Source organism: Ambystoma mexicanum, chromosome 4q, assembly GCF_040938575.1.
Source record: "Ambystoma mexicanum isolate Mex_15411 chromosome 4q, UKY_AmexF1_1, whole genome shotgun sequence".
Taxonomy (NCBI): Eukaryota; Metazoa; Chordata; class Amphibia; order Caudata; family Ambystomatidae; genus Ambystoma; species Ambystoma mexicanum.
In genome coordinates, this window is record NC_090928.1 from 324,775,142 (window position 1) to 324,794,455 (window position 19,314).

Below are 19,314 nucleotides of genomic sequence, written 5' to 3' on the forward strand. Positions count from 1 at the left end.
ACTGTGCCAGTTTGAATCTAGTTGCTACCTCCAGCTCATTAAGTTAACTAAATCTAAGCCTAACAGTCAAGTCGAATCTGCCTGCTTTTATGCATCTAGTCTAAAGTCGAATTTGCCCACCCTGTACCCCTGCCCCAGGCCACATCCACTACACTCGACATGGCCACCAACCACTCCAACAGGCTCCCACACTCTGATTCCATTCCTCCCACCCCATTCCTACCAGCTTTACTCAGCCACGAGCTCCATAATCGCCAATCCTCAGCCCCCCCCTCTCACTAACGCTGTACCTAAGTCCAAATCCACTGCCAGAAACACATCTCACGCACTACCAGTGCACATAAACTCTAGATTAGGAGCCCGCACAGCCTACATCAAAACTCGCTAACCCACACTGCAGCCACCCAGCACTACTCCCAAAGCCCAACATCCCGCCACTAAACAACATACCAACACCACCAAACCTAACACGCACGACCCCCGCCAAATCCAATTTGCTCTCATTAATGCCAGATCTTTACAAGCCCACGCCACAGAAATACATGACCTAATCTCTGACCTCGAGCTAGACGCTCTAGCCATCACAGAAACCTGGCTCCACGAAGCTTCTGGACCAGCCATATGCCAGTCCCCCCCCCCCCCCCCTCGGTACATCATCCTCCGCCAAGATGGACCAACACACAAAGGCGGTGGTGTGGCTCTCATAGTCAAAGAGTCACTAAAGGCTAGACAAATTAAACCCATCATATCCGAAAACTTTGATGCCTTATCAGTAAAAATCTCTTTCTCACCTAACGACACCATGACAATGCACCTCATCTACAGGCCCCCTGGCCCACTCCTGAACTTCCAAGCCGACATCCTACACCTCCTAGGTAACAACCTCAAAGCAAACTCTAAAGCCATTCTCCTAGGAGATATGAACCTCGGACTCAACGACATAAAAGACGAACACAGGAAAACCTTTGCCAAAGCTCTCCTAGACCTTCAATTCATCCAGAGAATTGATTGTGCCACTCACACTAAAGGCTGCATACTAGATTGCTTAGTCGACCACAACTGCAAGGTAGATATCGGCTCGAACACGCCTCAACCTTGGACTGATCACCACCTCATCCACTTCTTCATCCCTACAAATGCAGCCACTAATCAAGACCCTCCCATGCCAGCCACCCTAGCTAGATCTAAAAAACTACTCACCAAAGAGAATCTGCCCACTCCTAGAAGTCTCAGCACTAACATCTCCCATCTCCAATAACCCTGAAGAACTAGTCGATCTCTATAACACCACCATCAAAGAAGTCATAGACACAGTTGCCCCACTAGAGACAAAAAAAAGCGAAAAAACTTTCACGCCAACTCTTGGTTTAATCAAGACTTACAAGACCTAAAATCACTTAAAAGACAAGCTCTCAAAAAATGGCAATCAAACCCCTCTGCACGATTCCTACCTAACTATTGTCAAACAATACAAAAATGCCATAGCCAAAGCAAAAGCAGCCACATACAATACTAGAATCGACAATGCCCAATCGCACTCAAAAGAACTATTCGCCATCTTCAACGAGCTGGTCGTACCTCCCACATCCAAACATCAAACAGTCAAAGACGAGAAATGGTGTAATGACATAGAGAAAGCCATGCTTGACAAACTAGATTTACTCCAAAAGAAAATCAAAACCAACCTTGATAATCTACCCAAGCCCCCTCACAAAACGCTAGCCACCCCGAACTCTAAACCTCCTACACAACACAATAGCAACCTTCCACCGCCATTCACCTTCAGAAAGGTAACCACACTTGAGGTCTTAAACATTATGAAACAAATAAAACCATCACTCTGCAAAGGAGACATCTGTCCAGCAAACATAATCAAAGACTGCGCGGAGTCCCTAGCGCCATTCATTGCAACCTTCATCAATGCATCATTTGCCACTGGCTCAGTACCCTCCTCACTTAATGAAGCCTGGGTTCGCCCACTGTTGAAAAAGCCCACACTAGATCCAGACTCCCCTAATAACTACAGGCCCATTACAACAGTGCCATTTCTGTTGAAAGTCCTGGATAAGGCTGCCTATCTACAGATACAAGGCTTCCTCAAATCCCATAACATCCTAGGCAAGAGACAGTCTGGTTTTCGCCCACGTCACGGCACAGAGTCTGCGCTACTCGACCTAAAAAACCAACTCCTAAAAAATATGGATAAAGGCAAATGTGCCATCCTCTTACTCCTTGACCTGTCGGCTGCGTTCGACCTAGTCGACCACAAAATTCTAAAGACACACCTCACCAATACAGCTCACTTCTCTACTGAAGCTACAACATGGATCTCATCCTTCCTGGAGGGCAGAGCTATGCGAGTCTACTCAGACCAAGCATCAGCCACCCCCTCCCCCATCAACTGTGGAGTACCACAAGGCTCCTGCACCTCCCCCACACTATATAACCTATTCACACTCCCTCTATTCAATGACTTAGAAGAATTCGGCATAACGTTCACCAATTATGCCGACGACACTCAAATTCTTCTCCCTCTAACTGGTGATTACAACCAAGACCTAAAAGCCCTACAACACACATATGCCATCATCCAGGCCTGGATGGCAGCCAATGGCCTCTGTCTCAATGGAAACAAGACAAAAATCCTACTGGTCGGCCCCAAAGAATCCCTTAGCAAACTTGACGACAAATATAGCACCTTCCTAATTGAGAACTCGGTCATCCCAGTCTCTCCTGCTGTAAAAACTCTGGGAGTCTATCTAGACTCCACCCTTTCCATGGATAGACATGTCAGCTACATCTCATCCTCAGCAGCCTTAACAACCAAAATAATTAACGCAGTAAAACCTCACCTATCCACCACAAACTGCCTCAACATGGCCAGGGCCCACCAGAGGTGCCAAATTGGACTACTGCAACGTCCTCCTATTAGGCACCTCGGCTAAAAACATGAATAGACTCCAGATCACACAGAACAACACCTTGAGAGCTGCCCTCAATATTCCCAAGAGCAAGACAAAATGCCCACTGGCTCCCAGTCAGTCAAAGAGCGCATCCAGTTCAAGACCCTAACCATGACCCACAGATGCATATCCCAATCTGCCCCTAGCTACCTTACTGATCGGATACAACCAGTCCAAACAATCAGGCCCAGAAGGGACCTGTACACGAACCAACTCTTAGTCCCTAACTTCAACAGAGTTAAAGCTGGCGGCTCGAGCTTCGAAGTCCTAGCACCAAAAGCATGGAACTCCCTACCACCCAAACTGAGAGCGTAAACATCCCTCAGTGCCTTTAGAAAAGCTCTGAAAACCACCTTGTTTAAGTGAACTCTACTGCAATGCAAATAATTTTTGTATACTGCTATACCAAAGTTCACTGTCCCATGTAACCTGGTACCCTCAACCATGTCTGTAACCATGTTCACTGCCTTTCATGTTATTCGCCTGTGTTAAGTAAACCACCTTGTAACAGCGCCACAATACCCGTGGGCAGCTGTGCGCTCTAAAAATGCAAATAAATAAAATATCAATCTGTTGGAGATGGGGGCCGTCAGGCTAGCCCTGAAGGCTTTTCTGCCGACTGTGCGAGCGAAGAATGTCCTGATCCTGACCGACAACACGGTGTCCATGCACTACCTCAACAAAAAGGGGGGGGCAGGGTCACTTCCTCTGTGCAGGGAGGCGATGCAGCTCTGGTTCTGGGCAATCCAGCAGGAAGTTTCGATCTCGGCAGTTCAAGTTGCCGGAGACGAAAACGAGACGGCGGATGCTCTGAGCAGCCAGAGCGCGATCTCTCACGAGTGGGAGTTGGCTCAGGAGATTCTCCTGGAGATCTTCGCCCTTTGGGGGACCCCTCAAGTGGATCTCTTCGACTCCAGTATCAAACGGAAGTGCGAGAGGTTCTGCTCGCGGGAATTTCCTCTGAAAGGAGCCTTAGGAGACGCGTTTGTGGTGGAGTGGTCATTCCCACTGCTGTACGCGTTTCCTCCAGTCCCCGTCATTCCGCAAGTGCTGCGGAGTTTACGGAGGTTCGGTTCCCGGATGATCCTCATTGCTCCGGCGTGGGCCCGGAGGACGAGGTACCCGGACCTTCTTGACTTGTCCATCTGCCCTCCACGTCGTCTTCCCTACCGAGACGATCTGCTCTCACGGGAGGGGGGGGGGGGTCAGGTTCTCCATCCAAAGGTCAGATCCCTCAACCTTCACGCTTGGTTTCTGAAAGGTTGAGGTATAAGGATTGGGACCTCCCTGAAGACGTGATGGAGGTGTTGCTCTCCGCCAGACGGCCAGCAACAAAGTCCCTGTACCGTTGCTGTTGGCGTAAGTTCTACGACTGGTGCAGGGTTAAGAATGTGGATCCTTTTTCATGTGACATTCCTGTAGTTCTGTCTTTTTTGCTTTCTTTGGCCCACAGGGGCCTGCAAGTGGGTACTGTTAAAGGTTACCTGGCGGCGCTGTCCATATTTAAGCGCTCGTCTGAAGAGTGTTCCTACTTTAAAATTCCTTTAATTTCTCAGTTTGTGAAAGGGCTCACTAATGTGTTCCCTCCGTCACCTTTCCAAGTGCCCGGTTGGGATTTGAACCTTGTTCTCAAGTTTCTGATGTGTGCTCCGTTTGAGCCTTTGCATTCATGCCCTTTGAGACTTAACTGTAAAACTGTATTTTTGGTTGCGGTCACTTCCGCTCAGAGTGAGTTAGTTACAGGCACTTTCAGTTAAGCCACCCTTCACTGTGTTTCATAAGGACAGGGTTGTCCTTAGAGTTCGTCCTTCCTTTCTTCCGAAGGTGGTGTGGGAATTTCATTTAGGCCAGAAGGTTGTTCTTCCGGCATTTTATCCTCCTCCACATCCTGGTAAGGAAGAGGAGAGGCTCCATAGGCTTGATCCTAGGAGAGCGTTAAGCTTTTATATTTCACGCATGTCCCGGGTCAGAGTGGACGATCAACTCTTCATTGGTTACGCTGGAAAGCGTTTGGGACAAGCTGTGACGAAACAGACTGTCTTGCTGGATTTTTTTGGCTATCTGAGTGTTACCGCTTGGCGGGTAAGGACCCACGCGTCGGCTTACGGGCCCATTCTACCAGGGGTATGGCTGCCTCTACTGCCCTACAGAGGGGTGTTCCTATTCGTAACATCTGTGATGCAGCCACCTGGGCTTCGATACATATTTTTGTACGTCACTACTCCCTCGATTCCATCCGGGGCAGGATCTGACCTTTGGCAAGGCGGTCCATTACTCCGCAATTTGATTGGGCATTCTAAATTTCTGTTTGCTAAATTCTTTTCCCACCTCCTTGCATTGGTACTGCTTTGGGAGTCTGTCATAGATATGGAATACGTCGGAGGACCCAATCCCCTCGAAGAACAAGTTACTCTCTTACCTGGTAATGTTCTTTCGATGGGATGGTCTGATGATGTATTCCATATTGCTCCCTCCCTGCCTTCCCCGCTACAGAATATCTTATACGATTGCACCTTACGTTTCCGCAAGGCTTTGTGTGGTCAGGCTGGCAGAAGACTGGTGCCACACGTTCTGGGAAAAAACTACAACCGAGGCTATGGGCGTCGTGCGTCCTACTTATAACATCCAGTGACGTCAGCCGTCGGAGGCGGTCCTCGAGGGCGGCGTATCGACGTCATCGACGCAGGACGCCGACGCCGAACGATTTTCCGAAGCAGCACAGCTGTGTGATTACTGTCATAGATATGGAATAGATCGTCGAACCATCCCATCGAAAGAACGTTACCAGGTAAGAGAGTAACTTGTTATTTAGCTGCTACCATCTTACCCCGTAAACCAATGTAGGTCTATCTAATCATTCTAGGACCAAGATGTTGTGGTGGTGCTAAAAATAAAAAATAAAACACTCCTGTCTCAGGAGGTATATGGGCTTTCAAAGGACCATGTATACTAAAAAGGTTGCTGTTTCAGTGGGACTTCAATAGACGTCCCTCGGCCCACATAAATAGGGCAGATAGCCTAGAAAACTCAAATGGAAAACGTTTAGGTGTCCCCAAAAGGGATGGCAGAACCCCCAAAAATGGAATTCTCCCCCTAGAGAAGTGTTGGGTGAAGGAGTGAAGTGAAGGGGGTTGGGAGTGTTCCGTTATCTGATGAAAGACAATATGTGAAACTAGATTTTCAGTTATGTTCTGAAGGATAATTTGCATGGGTAGAATGTCATATAGAGGGGGGACATTTATTCAATAAGCTTGGTGCATGTTTGGCGAATGCAGGTCTCCTTCCTTTCTGTTTATGGTCTAATTGGAATACTTTTGCAGGAATATCCCAGCCCTATGTTCTGACTGGGGCCTGGTACTTTCCCAAACCTAGGCAAAGAGGCAATCATTGTGCTTTTCATGGTTCACCCAAAATTAGCTGTGAATGAGTCACAGTGAAGTATTAGGAGAAGAGTATGATATATAAGAATATAGAGCAATACTATAGTTCTTGAAAAGAAAAGCCTGTCTATGCACAAGTATTATGTAACTATACTTAATACCTTGTTGCCTGATTTGGCGATACAAGTTACTGGTAAGAATTTCACTCTGAGCAAGTCCCATTTAAAAATGTTTTATTAAAAAAAAATCATGCAAGGAAAAATAAAGGATTTTTAGCTGACATGCACACAAAATCAATCTGGGGACAAGTGTCTGCAACACGTACAATATTTTCAAAATTATGAAAAAAGGCAGTAATGCAAATGTCTCTAAGGAAGAGCCCCTTGTGAGTAGTGCATGTGTTGCTGCTGCCCGGACCAAAGCATTGTTGAATGTGAAAGTTATTGTTTTTTTATTTGGAGCAAGAAAGGAAAAGGGTATTGGAAGAGCTCTAAGTAGTGTCAGTGTCTGTGGATTCTGACAAGCCTAGAAAGTGGAAAAAGACATCAGATAACACAGGTTGGTAAAAAATAAAATAAATAACCTTCCATAGACATTCTATCCTCCTTTTGAAATGTCTAATCGTTTGGGAAATGCACAGTGGATAAGTCAGAAGCCACATCCATTATTTCCGGATCTCTTCTAGCATTGGCCTTTACTGACATAGCGTATGGAGTGCCTAGATATCTATGGCAGTTAACCATCTCTACCACTGTCAGCTCACCCAACGCATTCCCCATTGGGTACAGTAACACAGCGCTGCAGTCCACATGGTCTATATCTTTGTCAATACAAGTGATGTCTCGCCCTTCGATATCAATGAAGGGCTGACCGAAACTGAAGCCAGCTATGTCTGGGAGATAATCGTCCATGCTGACTCCACCATAAGTGAAGAAGTTTAGACTGTCGTGGAGTAATATCAGCATTGGAACCAAAGGATAAGACCTAGGAAGAGGGGGCAAAAGACTAATTGTCCTATTGAACCATGTTAAGAAAAGAAAGTTTAAGCAATGAGGTGGCAAGATGCAAAGAGGAGGAAAACCGGCCGAGATGTACAAACAAAAGGAGAAAGTTAAGGGGCTGCAATGCCATGGGACCCTTAGCCACAATTATCCGAGGACAGCATCCTGAATGCCAGGACTCCTTGTTTACTAGGATGCATGAAAGTAGACACCTGACTGCAACCAGTCTTCGACCTGGTAGTGGAGGGCACTCATCTGTAGAATAGGAGGATGAGGGAACTAAGAAGTATACCTTGCTCTCCAGAATGGGACCTGGCCATAGGATTGTATTTATTTATTCACATTTGTGGAGTGCACAGCAGCCCGTGGGCATTGTGGCGCTGGTTGCATAGAAGATTTACAGGCTTAGTTACATAGTACATAAGACATAGTGAAAAAGCAAACGGTACATTCTTAGTTACAGGGAAAAACCGAGACAGAGCCACGCTTGGCATATAGTGGGGGTGAACCTGTCTGACGTGGTAGGGTTAGTTGAAGAGGGTAGTTTTTAAGGCTTTCCTGAATGCTGGAAAGGAAGGTTCAGCTCTTAGTGAGTTTGGGAGGGCATTCCATAGTTTAGGAGCGATGTGCGGGAAGCCAATGCCTCCTGCTCTGTTTCTTTTTATGGTGGGTATGCAGAGTTTGTTGGAGTGACAGTCTTTTTGGACGCATGGAGGCCTCTCGTGCAATGTGCCAGAGAGGTAAGGTGGGGCATTGAGTGTAAGGCATTTGTGTGTAAGTGTGAGGGTCTTGAATGTGATTTTTTCTTTTCTTTTACGGGGAGCCAGTGTGCTTGTGATGTGTTCCCTTTTAGGAATGTTGAGCGCCGCTGTAAGGGCATTATTTTGAATAACCTGGAGCCGGTTTAGGTTTGTGTTGGAGGTGCCTGCAAGGCGGACGTTGCAGTAATCAAGCTTTGCTCCTATGGTGGCTCTGGCTATAGTAAGGCAGTTTTGTTTCGATAGATATGGCTTTACTTGATTGATGAGTTTCGTAGTGTGTGCAGAGGCTGAGGCTATTGCATTAACCTGACGTGTCATGGACGATGTGGAGTTTTGACAGCCTGAGAGACCGGGATGACTGTGTTATCTCTGGAGAAGTTGATTTCTTTAGGGCCTATGATGATGATCTTGGTTTTATCACCATTTAGGCAGAGTCCGTTAGTGGCCATCCATGCTTGGATTGTGCTGTATATCAGATGAATTGACACTGCGTCTGTCTCATAGGAGCCTGTAAGGGGGAGGAGGACTTGAGTATCATCGGCATAGTTCGTGTAAGCTATGCCGAGGGAGTCCAGTTAGTCAAAGAGTGGTTTGTTGAAGAGGTTGTATAATGTGGGGGCTGTGCAAGAACCCTGGGGCATTCCGCAGTGTATGGTGGTGGGTGTAGCGTTAGCATGACTGGAAAACACTTTCATGGCTCTGCCGTTTAAGAAAGAGGTGATCCATGTTGCTGCTTTATTTGTGAAATGGGCTGAGTTTACAAAGTGTGAGGTGAGGGTCTGGTAATCTACAAGATCAAAGGCGGCTGAGAGGTCTAGGAGAAGGAGAGTCGATTTGCCTTTGTCCATGATGGATGTGATTTGATTTTTAAGATCAAGGAGAGCCGTTTCCGTGCCATGGCCCTTACGGAATCCTGATTGTCTTCTGCCTAGGATATTGTTGGTTTCCAGAAATAGTTGGATTTGGTTGTGAGCTGCCTTGTCTAAGATGGGGCGGTAGTTATTAGGTGATGAAGGGTCTAGTTTTGTTTTTGTTTTTTTTTAGAACCGGGCGTACCCAAGCTGCTTTGAGGTTAGCTGGGACAGACATGGAAAAGAATGAGGCGTTGATGAAGGTTTTGATGAGCGGTGCTAGTTCCTTGGAGCATTCTTTGACTAGGTTAGTGGGGCTGATGTCGCCTTTACACATTGAGGGTTTGAGTTGCTTGGGGATGTTGATGACCTCTACTTCTCTGACATCCTGGAAGGAGAAGAGCTGTTTGGGGGCGTTCTTAGGATTTTGGGTGACATATGGTTGAGCTTTAGAAGGGTTTTGGCTTGTGCTGGGATTTTGTCCTGGAGTAGTTCTATTTTTTTTAGCATGGCTGCTTGAATGTTCGAGCACCAAGTTTCGTCTTTAATAATGTCATCGGGGGTAGTAGGAGGAGTGATGAGTTCTTTAAAGATGGAGAAGTGGTCCTTAGATTGAGAGTTGGCTTTGGTGATGTGTGCGTTAAAGGAGAAGGCTGTGGCGTGGGTGATGGCTTTTTTTGTGTTGTGACAATATTTGTTTGAGGTTCCCTTTGGTGGTGGTGGTAGTGTTGGATTGCCAAGTATTCAGGGCTTGACACTTGGCGAATCTTAGATTCTCTAGTTTGTCTGTGAACCATGCGTTTGCGTGAAGGGATTTCTTTTCTTTCTTGTTTTCCAGTGGGGCAATGGTGTCGATGGTTTTGGTCATCATGTTGGCGTAGATGTTGGCCAAGGTGGTAGGGTCATTCGAGAATGGAGGCTTAAGTGCAGGAATCTCAAAGAAAGGAAGGAGGTTTTCCTTGGTCAATTTCTTGGAGCTTCTGGGTAGCGGTGGAGGTGCTTTTATGGGAAATTTGGCTGGATGGGATCCTGGAATCGAGAATTGTATGCAACTATGGTCAGTCCATGGGAGGGCTGAGATATAGGTGAGGAGGGTCTGGCATTTTTGGTCGGTCACCCAATCTATGTTACGGCCTTTACAATGAGTGGGAGAGGTAACAATTTGTTGGAATCCCATGTTGTAGAGCTCTTTGTCATGGGAGCTGTGCTTTTTTCCTTGGGGTCATTGAAGGCAAGATTGAGGTCTCCTAATAGTGTTTTGGTGTTTTTCTTTAGGTTGTCCCCTAGTAGGTGCAGGAGTTGTGCTTGAAATTCAGGGGTGGTGGTGGGGGGCGTCTAGAAATGGTGTGAATATTTATAGTGCAGCTAGGTGATGGTCACAGTTTAGCAGAGATAATGTCCGCCTGTCTATCCCAGTGATGGTTAAGCTGTCTAATGGAGAGCAAATCTTTTACTATGAGAGCTACGCCTCCTCCTCTGTCTTTTCTAAGGATAGAGTACCTTGGTGGGAGGGCTAGGTCTATAGCCGGACCTTAGGCTTCGTGGAGCCAGGTTTCTGGTATGGCTGTTGTAAGGAGGGTTGATATGAGATTGATCCAATCCAGTGAGAACAAAAATCGAAGTATCCCGCAATCCTCTGGTTAACACTTGGGACAATATGTTACTCATTCGTACCAATTTCACATCCTCACAGGAGTCCATTGTTAGTCCCTCATGTAAAGGATAACTGTGGCCTTTGGTGTTTTGAGGGAGAAATAACAGGATATTTGATGCTTTAGTGAAGGAACAAGAGAAAGGTGTCTTTATAGCCCTTATTATTCCTAATGTGAGTGGGAAAAGTCTTATGATATTGAGGACACAGGCTTCAGCTCTGCTTGCACACCTCCAGATGGTGAGGAAGTCTAACTGGAGGGAAAACATCTCACTCTCCGAGCCCTCGCTTAACTCTATATTTTGGCTGTTACAGCTCAGCATAGGTCCACCACGCGATGTTAACATCTACTGCACTGACAAGGAGACCAGAACAATTGGATGGGAAGTGTCACATCCCATCAGGGCATCTAATGCAGTGATAATGTTTAGTAAATGCAAATGGGAAACAATAGTGTGCAGCTTCGTTTGAGCCTTTTGAGTATTGCCGTTATGGTTGCTCTACTTCAAGGTTGCCTTTCTAATTGCTATAACTTCTGCTTTCTGAGTGTTGACGTTCAGGTGATATCTGTGACACTGACAGGTCTGCTGTAACTCTGGGGGGTCAAGCCACATTTCTTTCAAAAGTAGTTTGTTTCATATGTAGCAGAGGATGAATCTACCCCTGTTCTTTCGACTCTGCACCCTTCTATGAATGCATAGTAATTTTACAGGCTAAATCCTAGATGGGGCTTTACATTCCTTGTCTCAAATAGACTAATATCGCTTGCATGATCAACTTTCTGTTGCCATTGCCTGGCCCGGGAAATGCAAGGGAATGTTTAGATTGCAAGGATGTTACATAAGGCCTTTGGGCACATTTGACTCTAAATCAGGTAGTTACTTCGTAGAGGGGATTTGCTGCAGAGCATCAGCCAGGCAGTCGGCCGCCTGGGCATCACTGTTTTCCTTTTATGGAGCATTATCACCTCAATTCTCTGACTGGACAGGATACCAGAGTGTGGCAGTCGGTTTCGCTGGTTTTTGATGCAGAGGATATTACTCGTACTATCACCTTTTTGTCTATATGTGTTCATTCTTGACCTGTTCCTCAGTGATCCTCCTGCCAAAGCTTCTAAAAATTGTCAACACATTTTTATCATTTTGTTTTGTCTTCTGATGTGACCGTTCTGCTATCCTTTGGCTCTTTTGGGGGAGCGGCGGTTTTGAAGGGTGGAACTGGGGGTATTTTCGGGCCGGCCTGTGGATATTTATTCTGAAGAAGTAGGTTTAGTAAGCATTGCAAAAGAATCACTGAGTCGGACGCATGGCACCACTTGGCAGCTTCTTTGAGAGAATATTTGGACCAGACTGTGACTAGGCGATGTTACAAAGAGGAGGAATCTCTCGTATGAATCGGAAAAATCATTACCAAGGAGAGTGACTCGTGTTCAGTTCCCCCAACTTGTTTAACCATTGCACTTTTTCCTTATAAGTTTGTCATTTTAACAACTGTGATGCAAAGATTGTCCAAAGGACCATGGTGTATATAATTGTTCCGCACTTTTTGAAAGAAAGTGCATACTTGCTTGCGACTTGATCCAATAATAAACAATTGCATGTGTGTAGTTACAGAAAAACTTACTTGACTTTGGTCTTTAAAGTTTCAAACTTGCTTTGCTAGCTTTCTGATGAGTACAGAAGCACACACCTTTAATATACATTTTAGTGTCTACAACTCAACGCCAATACAGTGAATTCAAAGTAAATGTCTTCAAACACATTGTGTATAGGCGCATTATAAATACACAGTAAATAATTTTAAAAAAGTGTTGAATTGCAAGAAAACCAAGATAGGAGAAATACTCTTGGTGTTAATGCAGATTCTTTTTTTTTTCTCCTTCTCATGCATGCAGGGGTGCTTTTCAGACTGGCCAAGGACCATTGGATGCTCAAGTAAAGCTTTTAGAGTTTACACTGGAGCAGAATTTTGAAGTTGTGTCCGTCAGCACCATCTCTGCAGTGATTGAGTCCATCACATTTCTTGTGCATCATTACATTACGTGTTCGGACAAAGTCATGTCTCGTAGTGGATCTGATGGCTCCGTGGGTGCCAGAGCTTGTTTTGGTGGGCTTTTTGCCAATATCATTCGTCCAGGTGATGCCAAAGCAGTTTGTGGAGAAATGACAAGGGATCAACTCATGTTTGACTTATTAAAGCTGGTAAACATTTTAGTGCAATTACCACTTTCAAGCAACAGGGAATTCAGTGCACGTGTTCCCATGGCCAGCAGCACCACAGATAGTGTTTCTGATGAGGAAAAGGTTTCTGGGAGCAAAGACGGAAATGGCTGCAGCAGCTCAGTCCTTCAGGGAACATCTGCATATGTTGCCGATTTAGTACTTGCTAACCAGCAAATAATGAGCCAGATTTTATCTGCCTTGGGACAGTGTAAAAGCAGTGCAATGGCCATGATAATTGGTGAGTATTTGACTTTGTAAGTCAGGTAAAACTGTTTGTAATGTCCTTATATCTTAACAGGTTCACTGCTTTTTCGAAAAAATGTGGGTCTTTTTCACTGTAATGCCATGTGTAATGCCTGTTCAGGCGCATTTGCTGAATGGGCTAAAGAACCAACAATAAAACTCTGAGAATCTGAGGCCAATACCTCAATTTCTTTTTCTTAGAGTTTGTGAACCTTTTATTTTTTTTTAAACTATCCAAATTGACGTCCCCTTTTGGTTTTCTGTAGAAATGACCCATATGCGGGAACTCCATTACACTATTACAGAGTGATATTTTCAAAGGACTCCCTGATGACCATACAAGCTTTCTGAAACTTCCATATGGGGTGGTGTATGCATTTGACATGGTGTTGGGAAGGGTTGCTTTAGAGAAGCATTGATTGCCTTCCTTCCTTTTGAATAGCTTGTGGTTAGAAAGTATTTTTATTTAATTTTTTGTGCATTGTCCCGTTTTGACTTTTTACACAGATTCCTCTTAATGACTAAAAAAGCAAACATAAAGACAAATTCAAAATAAAACAAAATCAAAATGTACAATTATCAAAAAAATAAACAGTCATACTTCCCATTAGACAATTTGCTAAAATGTACAAATCTAGTAAAATGTCTGTAACCAGTGCAGATTATTAGAAGGTGTCTGTCTTGTACATAACCTTCACTGCATAATGCTCGGAAATCTTCTCAGATATGGTAAAATATGTTTGCATGATTTTTCAGACACTGAAATTGTGTGCACTCTTGAGATTGCATAGTTGTGCTCTAGTTGAGATCCAATCTGTTCTAAGTAGGGCCTATTTCACGGTCTGGATTTTGAATTAGTGTTTCGCTGGTTACTACACAGTACTCTGCATTATTTATCAGGTTTAACAAGTAGCCACACTTCATTATAGTCATATGAAGGCCCACATTTTCATATAGGGAATGTTTAAAGGGATTTTTTTTATTTATAAAAAATGTGCATTTATGGTTAAACAAAGAACCTTTACAAACATTACAAACAATCATAATAGTTATAATTACTCAAAGGTTGTAACACTCACATATTTGAGTGTTTATCATAAAACAAATCACAATTAACCAACAAACTCATGATTTAGAGCCCAGCAGCAATCACTAAATTACACTGGACCAGTACATTTTCAAGTTGAAATAAATATTTAGCCAATGTTATAAGTTTAGTGCTATCACCTTTCATTGCTCTAAACCAAAAAGATTTGCATGCTATTTCCGAAGACACAGGGCAGCTATCGCCCAGAGTTTTCTTAGTGGGTCAAAATTCGAACAATACACAACCAGATGTTTTAAGGATTCTTTTTGATCTTGTAATTGACAAACGACAGTAAGGTAAACTAGATTCTACAACATTTAGCTTATAATGTACATGTTCCACCGTAGGCAGTTGATTTTGATTTGAATCTCATATACACATTTCTAATTTTCAGACAAGGACATTTCAGAATATAACGAGGCCGAAATCGTCTTTCAGTCTCAAAGAAAGCATGACCACTAAGTTTTATAGGTGGTGTTACTATCAAGGGTTTGGATCCAATCTAAATCAAACCGCTTTCTCTTAACGTTTGGAAGGCCCAACATCAGATCCTCCGAGAATGCATTTGTACCCGCAAGCACTTGTTTCATTTGATCAGAGAATGTCATTATTGATCTTACATTTCCATTATAAAGAACAACATTCAGATCTTGATATAGTGAGTTTTTAACTGGGGCTAACATTCTGGCATATGTCGATAGTTTACGCCATGTTGCTCTTGTTGATGGAGAAGTTAAACTAAGTTCACGCCGCAGTATCGAGTTGGCCACAGCCAACGCTAGACCCAAAGTTGTTTTCCATAACAGGCCCTACAGCCTATTCTAAGCATAATCCAAGTTCATTAGACATAAATCCAAACCATAGAGTAAAATTGGATCAACTTTAAGAAAATAAGTCAACAATTTTAGAGAAAATGTACAGTATTTTCCATGGATGATTCTCATTTGCGAGAGTAATGGGCGAGATTTATCTTTCAGCTCCTTCAACCACTTATTTAATGAATTAGATACAGTAAGCTGATACCCCAAATAACGCATAGTTTTTACATTTGGGATAATTGATCCATCTAAATTCCATTGCTAAGTCTTGATTCGCTTCGAGTTGGCAAAAACCTTAGTTTTGGATTTATTAGAACTGGCTTGTAGATTATGGTCAAAGGTGAATCTTTGGAAGGCATTCAGTTTTAATTGCAAACCTGACTGAGTTCTGTCTATTAGAATGATATCATCTGCGAAGCAGAGCCAATCCAGATAGATAGAACCCAAACATGCAGCAAACATTCCCACCTCTGCCCAGATGTCATCAATATCCACTATATAAAGTTTGAAAAGCGCCGCCGCCAGGTTACACCCCTGCTTCACTCCTGTAGAGGTAGAAATAGTCCCTGTCACTGCAACCTCTCGATTAATTCGGACTTGAAAAGAGGTGTAGGTATGGAGAAGAGCAATTAGTTGTATCCAGCGTCTCGGAAAACCCATTTTCAGCATTTTGGCCCATAGTAGATTTCTTATCACTGCATCAAAGGCACATGAAAGATCTGAAGCGGCCATATAAATGGGGCCAGTTACAGTGATATTGGAAGTGGACACCAAATGGGCAAGTACCAGTGCATTCAGCGAAGTGCTCATGTTTTTTCGAAACCCTACTTGCGCTTTCGCAAAAATGTTGTTAATTTCAATATGACTCTCTAGTTGTTTTAATAGCAGAATAGCAAAGCTGCTGAGTCCATCAGCGCAATAGGCCGATAATTCTTCGGATCACCAGGTTCCCCTTTTTTGTATAAGGGAATGATTAACGCATTGCCCCAAGATTGGGGTATATCTGCAGTGCGTAAAATAATTTTCTAATTTCGCATGCAAGACTACCGCCCCAAAATGTAGGGTCTGATTTAAAAAAAAAAATACAGGGTGGCATCTCATCAGGACCCGCTGCCTTTGAATTTTTAGAATGACCAATTGCCCAATCTCTGTCCTCTATATAAAAGGTTAAATCCTTACTATATGTGGAATTTAATAGCATATGATTGGAAACCAAAAAAGATGTTGGTAGCTTTCATTTTGAGCATATGAAGGTTTTCCAAACCTCCGCAGTGATTACAGATGTTATACACATATCCCTGCATTTGTTCGAGTCTTAACTTATCCCAGCTTTTGGGAACATCACGTTTGCAGATTAGACCTTAAGATTACACTTCTAGTTCCTCAATATTAGGTGTTGATCTTCAGGTGAAAGACAAGCCTTTTTTAGTGATCTTAACAGCTTGTTCTTGATGGTTTTGTAACTTGCAATCTCAGAATTAAACGGTTTGTTTTGCTCAAATACATTTTTCTGTGCAGCCAGCGTCCCATCTTTCACATGAGTTCTAATTATGTTCGCATTCCAATATTCACGCTCATAAAAAGATCAATCACTATCATCTCTACGATTCAAGTCTCTGTTAACTAAATAACACAGGCTTCTACATAATTTAGGAGACCAGTGGACCGAAACACATGATCTGTGCACCTGCGTCAAAGCAACTTCTGATTTAACTTCAAGTAATGCTTTACAAACAGTCACTACTAAACTGATAAGCAAATGATCACTATATCTCACAGGAGCTACCAAGACAGGTTTAACCATTGCCAACACATTACTTGAGACAAAAAAGTAGACGATACAGGAGGAGGCCGCCCCCCGTGACCAAGGTATTGGCACAATATTGGAGCAGAAATTGACCAAATAACACCAGTTTTCAAGGTATTGAGTCCATGACCTTCCTCTATAAAGAGCAGTGGAGAGGCAATTCCTCGAAAAAAGTATTTGCATTGGATCTTGCAAGACATAAGCATTGAAATCACCACCAATTATGATGCAATCGTCTGGATTGGCAATTGCAGCAGCTTCGAAGACCAGATCAAGCAAATCAAAATACTCATCGAGAGTACATTTTAGAGGATTGAAGTAAATGCATACCACCATGAACACCATATGAGGGACTTCCAAAAGTTGATACTCAACTGCCAGAATATTGTTCTGCATCCAAAACAGTTTCGATTTTGAATAAAATAGCCAACCCTCCTGAAGGTCTTCCGCTCTCCCCATGACAGCTGCTTGTGGATATGTTTCAAAACCATCCGCATAAATAAGAGGTTTTGACGTTGTTTCCTGAATGAGCAATACATCAGGTATATCTGCCTTTTTACAAGAGTTTAACCATGCCTTTAGATTTTCATATCCGCAGCAGTTCCATGAGGTAAATCTTAATGAATCTTGCTACGTCAGTTTGGTAGATTTAGCTATCTCTACGATTGTAGTTAACAGAGGAGCTAACCAAACCATGTTAGCAGAGTTGCCAGCTAAGGCAGCTAACTGTGGCAGAATATCAGTAGTTGGTGGGCCTAATGCTGCCATCTCAGCAGGTAAAGGCTGGACTTGTCCAGAAGGAGTCGGGGTTATCTTATGTATGTTTCTGCCTCCATCATGGAATCAAATAGTCGGATAGAGAGACCGTACTCCTGCAATGCAGCTCTCTGCGACCAAATTAGGTTTAAGATTTTCAAGAAATGTGTTCCACAGATCATACGATGGCTATGATTAGAGAGTCTTATCCACTCGATATCATCAGAAATAAGAGTCCTTAATTGAGGACAATGCTTAAAGGAGCTAAACAAAAAGGAGCGGTTTATTCTTTTTTGGCCATTTTTTTACAGGGTCACTTTTCCACCCTAAGATATTTATTGTCCCGGTTAGCACTGCTCCGTTTAACATGCTATCCGCACTCCCATTTACTGGATGTGAGGGTACCTCATTAACCATACCTATACCTATGGCTTGGCGGCTGTTTCTCACCTCTTCAGTGGGGATCTCTTAGCGGCGTACCTCAAGAATTTTATTTTGGTGAGTTTTCAGAGTGCCTTCCACTACAGTTGAACTAACATTTCTACCAACATGCAAGCCTATGTTGCTACCATTGAGGATTGGATCACCCACCTCAGTCTTTAAGGAACTCTACGTCATGGTTTGTAGTTTAGCACATTGACCAGTTTTCTTCCGTACAGTAATTGGAAAATACTGGCAGAGTACGCTTTGAGTTTTTTTTTTCTAGCAATGCTTGCACCTCAAAGGGCGACCAACCTGAAGCTCAATCGACTTTTTTTTGTGAACTTTTTTTTTTTAGCATCAGCATTTTGTGGTGTTGAAATCTGCAAACTCTTTTAGTTCTTTTGTTTTTTTGGATTATTTCTCGTTGCCCAAGCATCATGTTGGTTAGTTATATTTAACTTTTTTTGACTCATCATTCAGTTGTTCTAGGTCTATTTGTCGGTCACTCGTGGATTCAGGTACACCAGAACTATGTTTGTCATGGTATCATTAGGTCTTTTGATGAGATGTTTTTAAGGGTTTTTTTTGTTTTTTTTTTTGTAGAGCCTTAGTGTCTAAAATTATCTTTTTTTTTTTGTGAAGGTACTATATTGGCTCTTTTTATTGCTCTGGCATGTTGAAGTTAGCTAGAGTATAGTTTAAGATCGGGCTCCTTTACTGAAGTTAGATCACCTGAACTCATACTAGCTATGGAGCACCCTTCGGCTTTATTGATTTCTTCCATAACTTCAAGGAGACGGGACGGACTACTTGGATTGTCACAAAATTGTGCTTTATCTGGTGGAGGTGAAACTGCTTTAGGTGGATTTTTTCCAATTGTTTTCTGAGTAGCTTGTAGTTCCGTCATAAGAAACCTGAAGATATCATCTAATTTCAGTGAGTGGGAGTCCAACTTCAAAGCATTTAAGTTTACAGGCTCATTTAATAAATGCATATCAGTCTTTGTTCATACCAATCTCTATAGGGCCTGAGGCGACAGCTTTTGCATATGTTCCCATTGCAATATTCAATACTAAACTTGTCTCCAGGGTTTGAGTAGCTGCATTTGTCACAGAGCGCTCAGTTAGAATAGGAACTTTTGCCTGGGTGGGCTTGTTAACCTCAGAGCTCATCTGCGCAAACGATGTAACCCTCAATTTTGCTCATCCTTACATTTTGTTCCACAATGAGATGCATCATGTAGTCAATAGAGCCATGCGTCCTCTCATGCCATTTATCGAGCAGATTTAGGACCTGTGACATTACCAGAAACTCTGCTAAATCTCCATTATCTATTTGAGGTCCTAATATT

At 43.3% G+C, this 19,314-nt stretch overlaps 1 protein-coding gene across 5 annotated transcripts in view; it reads left to right on the forward strand.

Annotated features, from left to right (window-relative positions):
* BIRC6 (baculoviral IAP repeat containing 6) overlaps positions 1–19,314 on the forward strand; it is a 3,097,233-nt gene that overhangs the window by 1,954,033 nt on the left and 1,123,886 nt on the right. For all 5 annotated transcript variants that reach the window (XR_011268132.1, XM_069607902.1, XM_069607904.1 and 2 more), the window contains one exon: positions 12,502–13,067. Coding sequence is in view for 4 of the 5 variants with exons in the window: in XM_069607902.1 (XP_069464003.1) it covers positions 12,502–13,067 (566 nt within the window). In the remaining variant the exon portion in view is untranslated. The remainder of the gene's footprint in view (positions 1–12,501; positions 13,068–19,314) is intronic.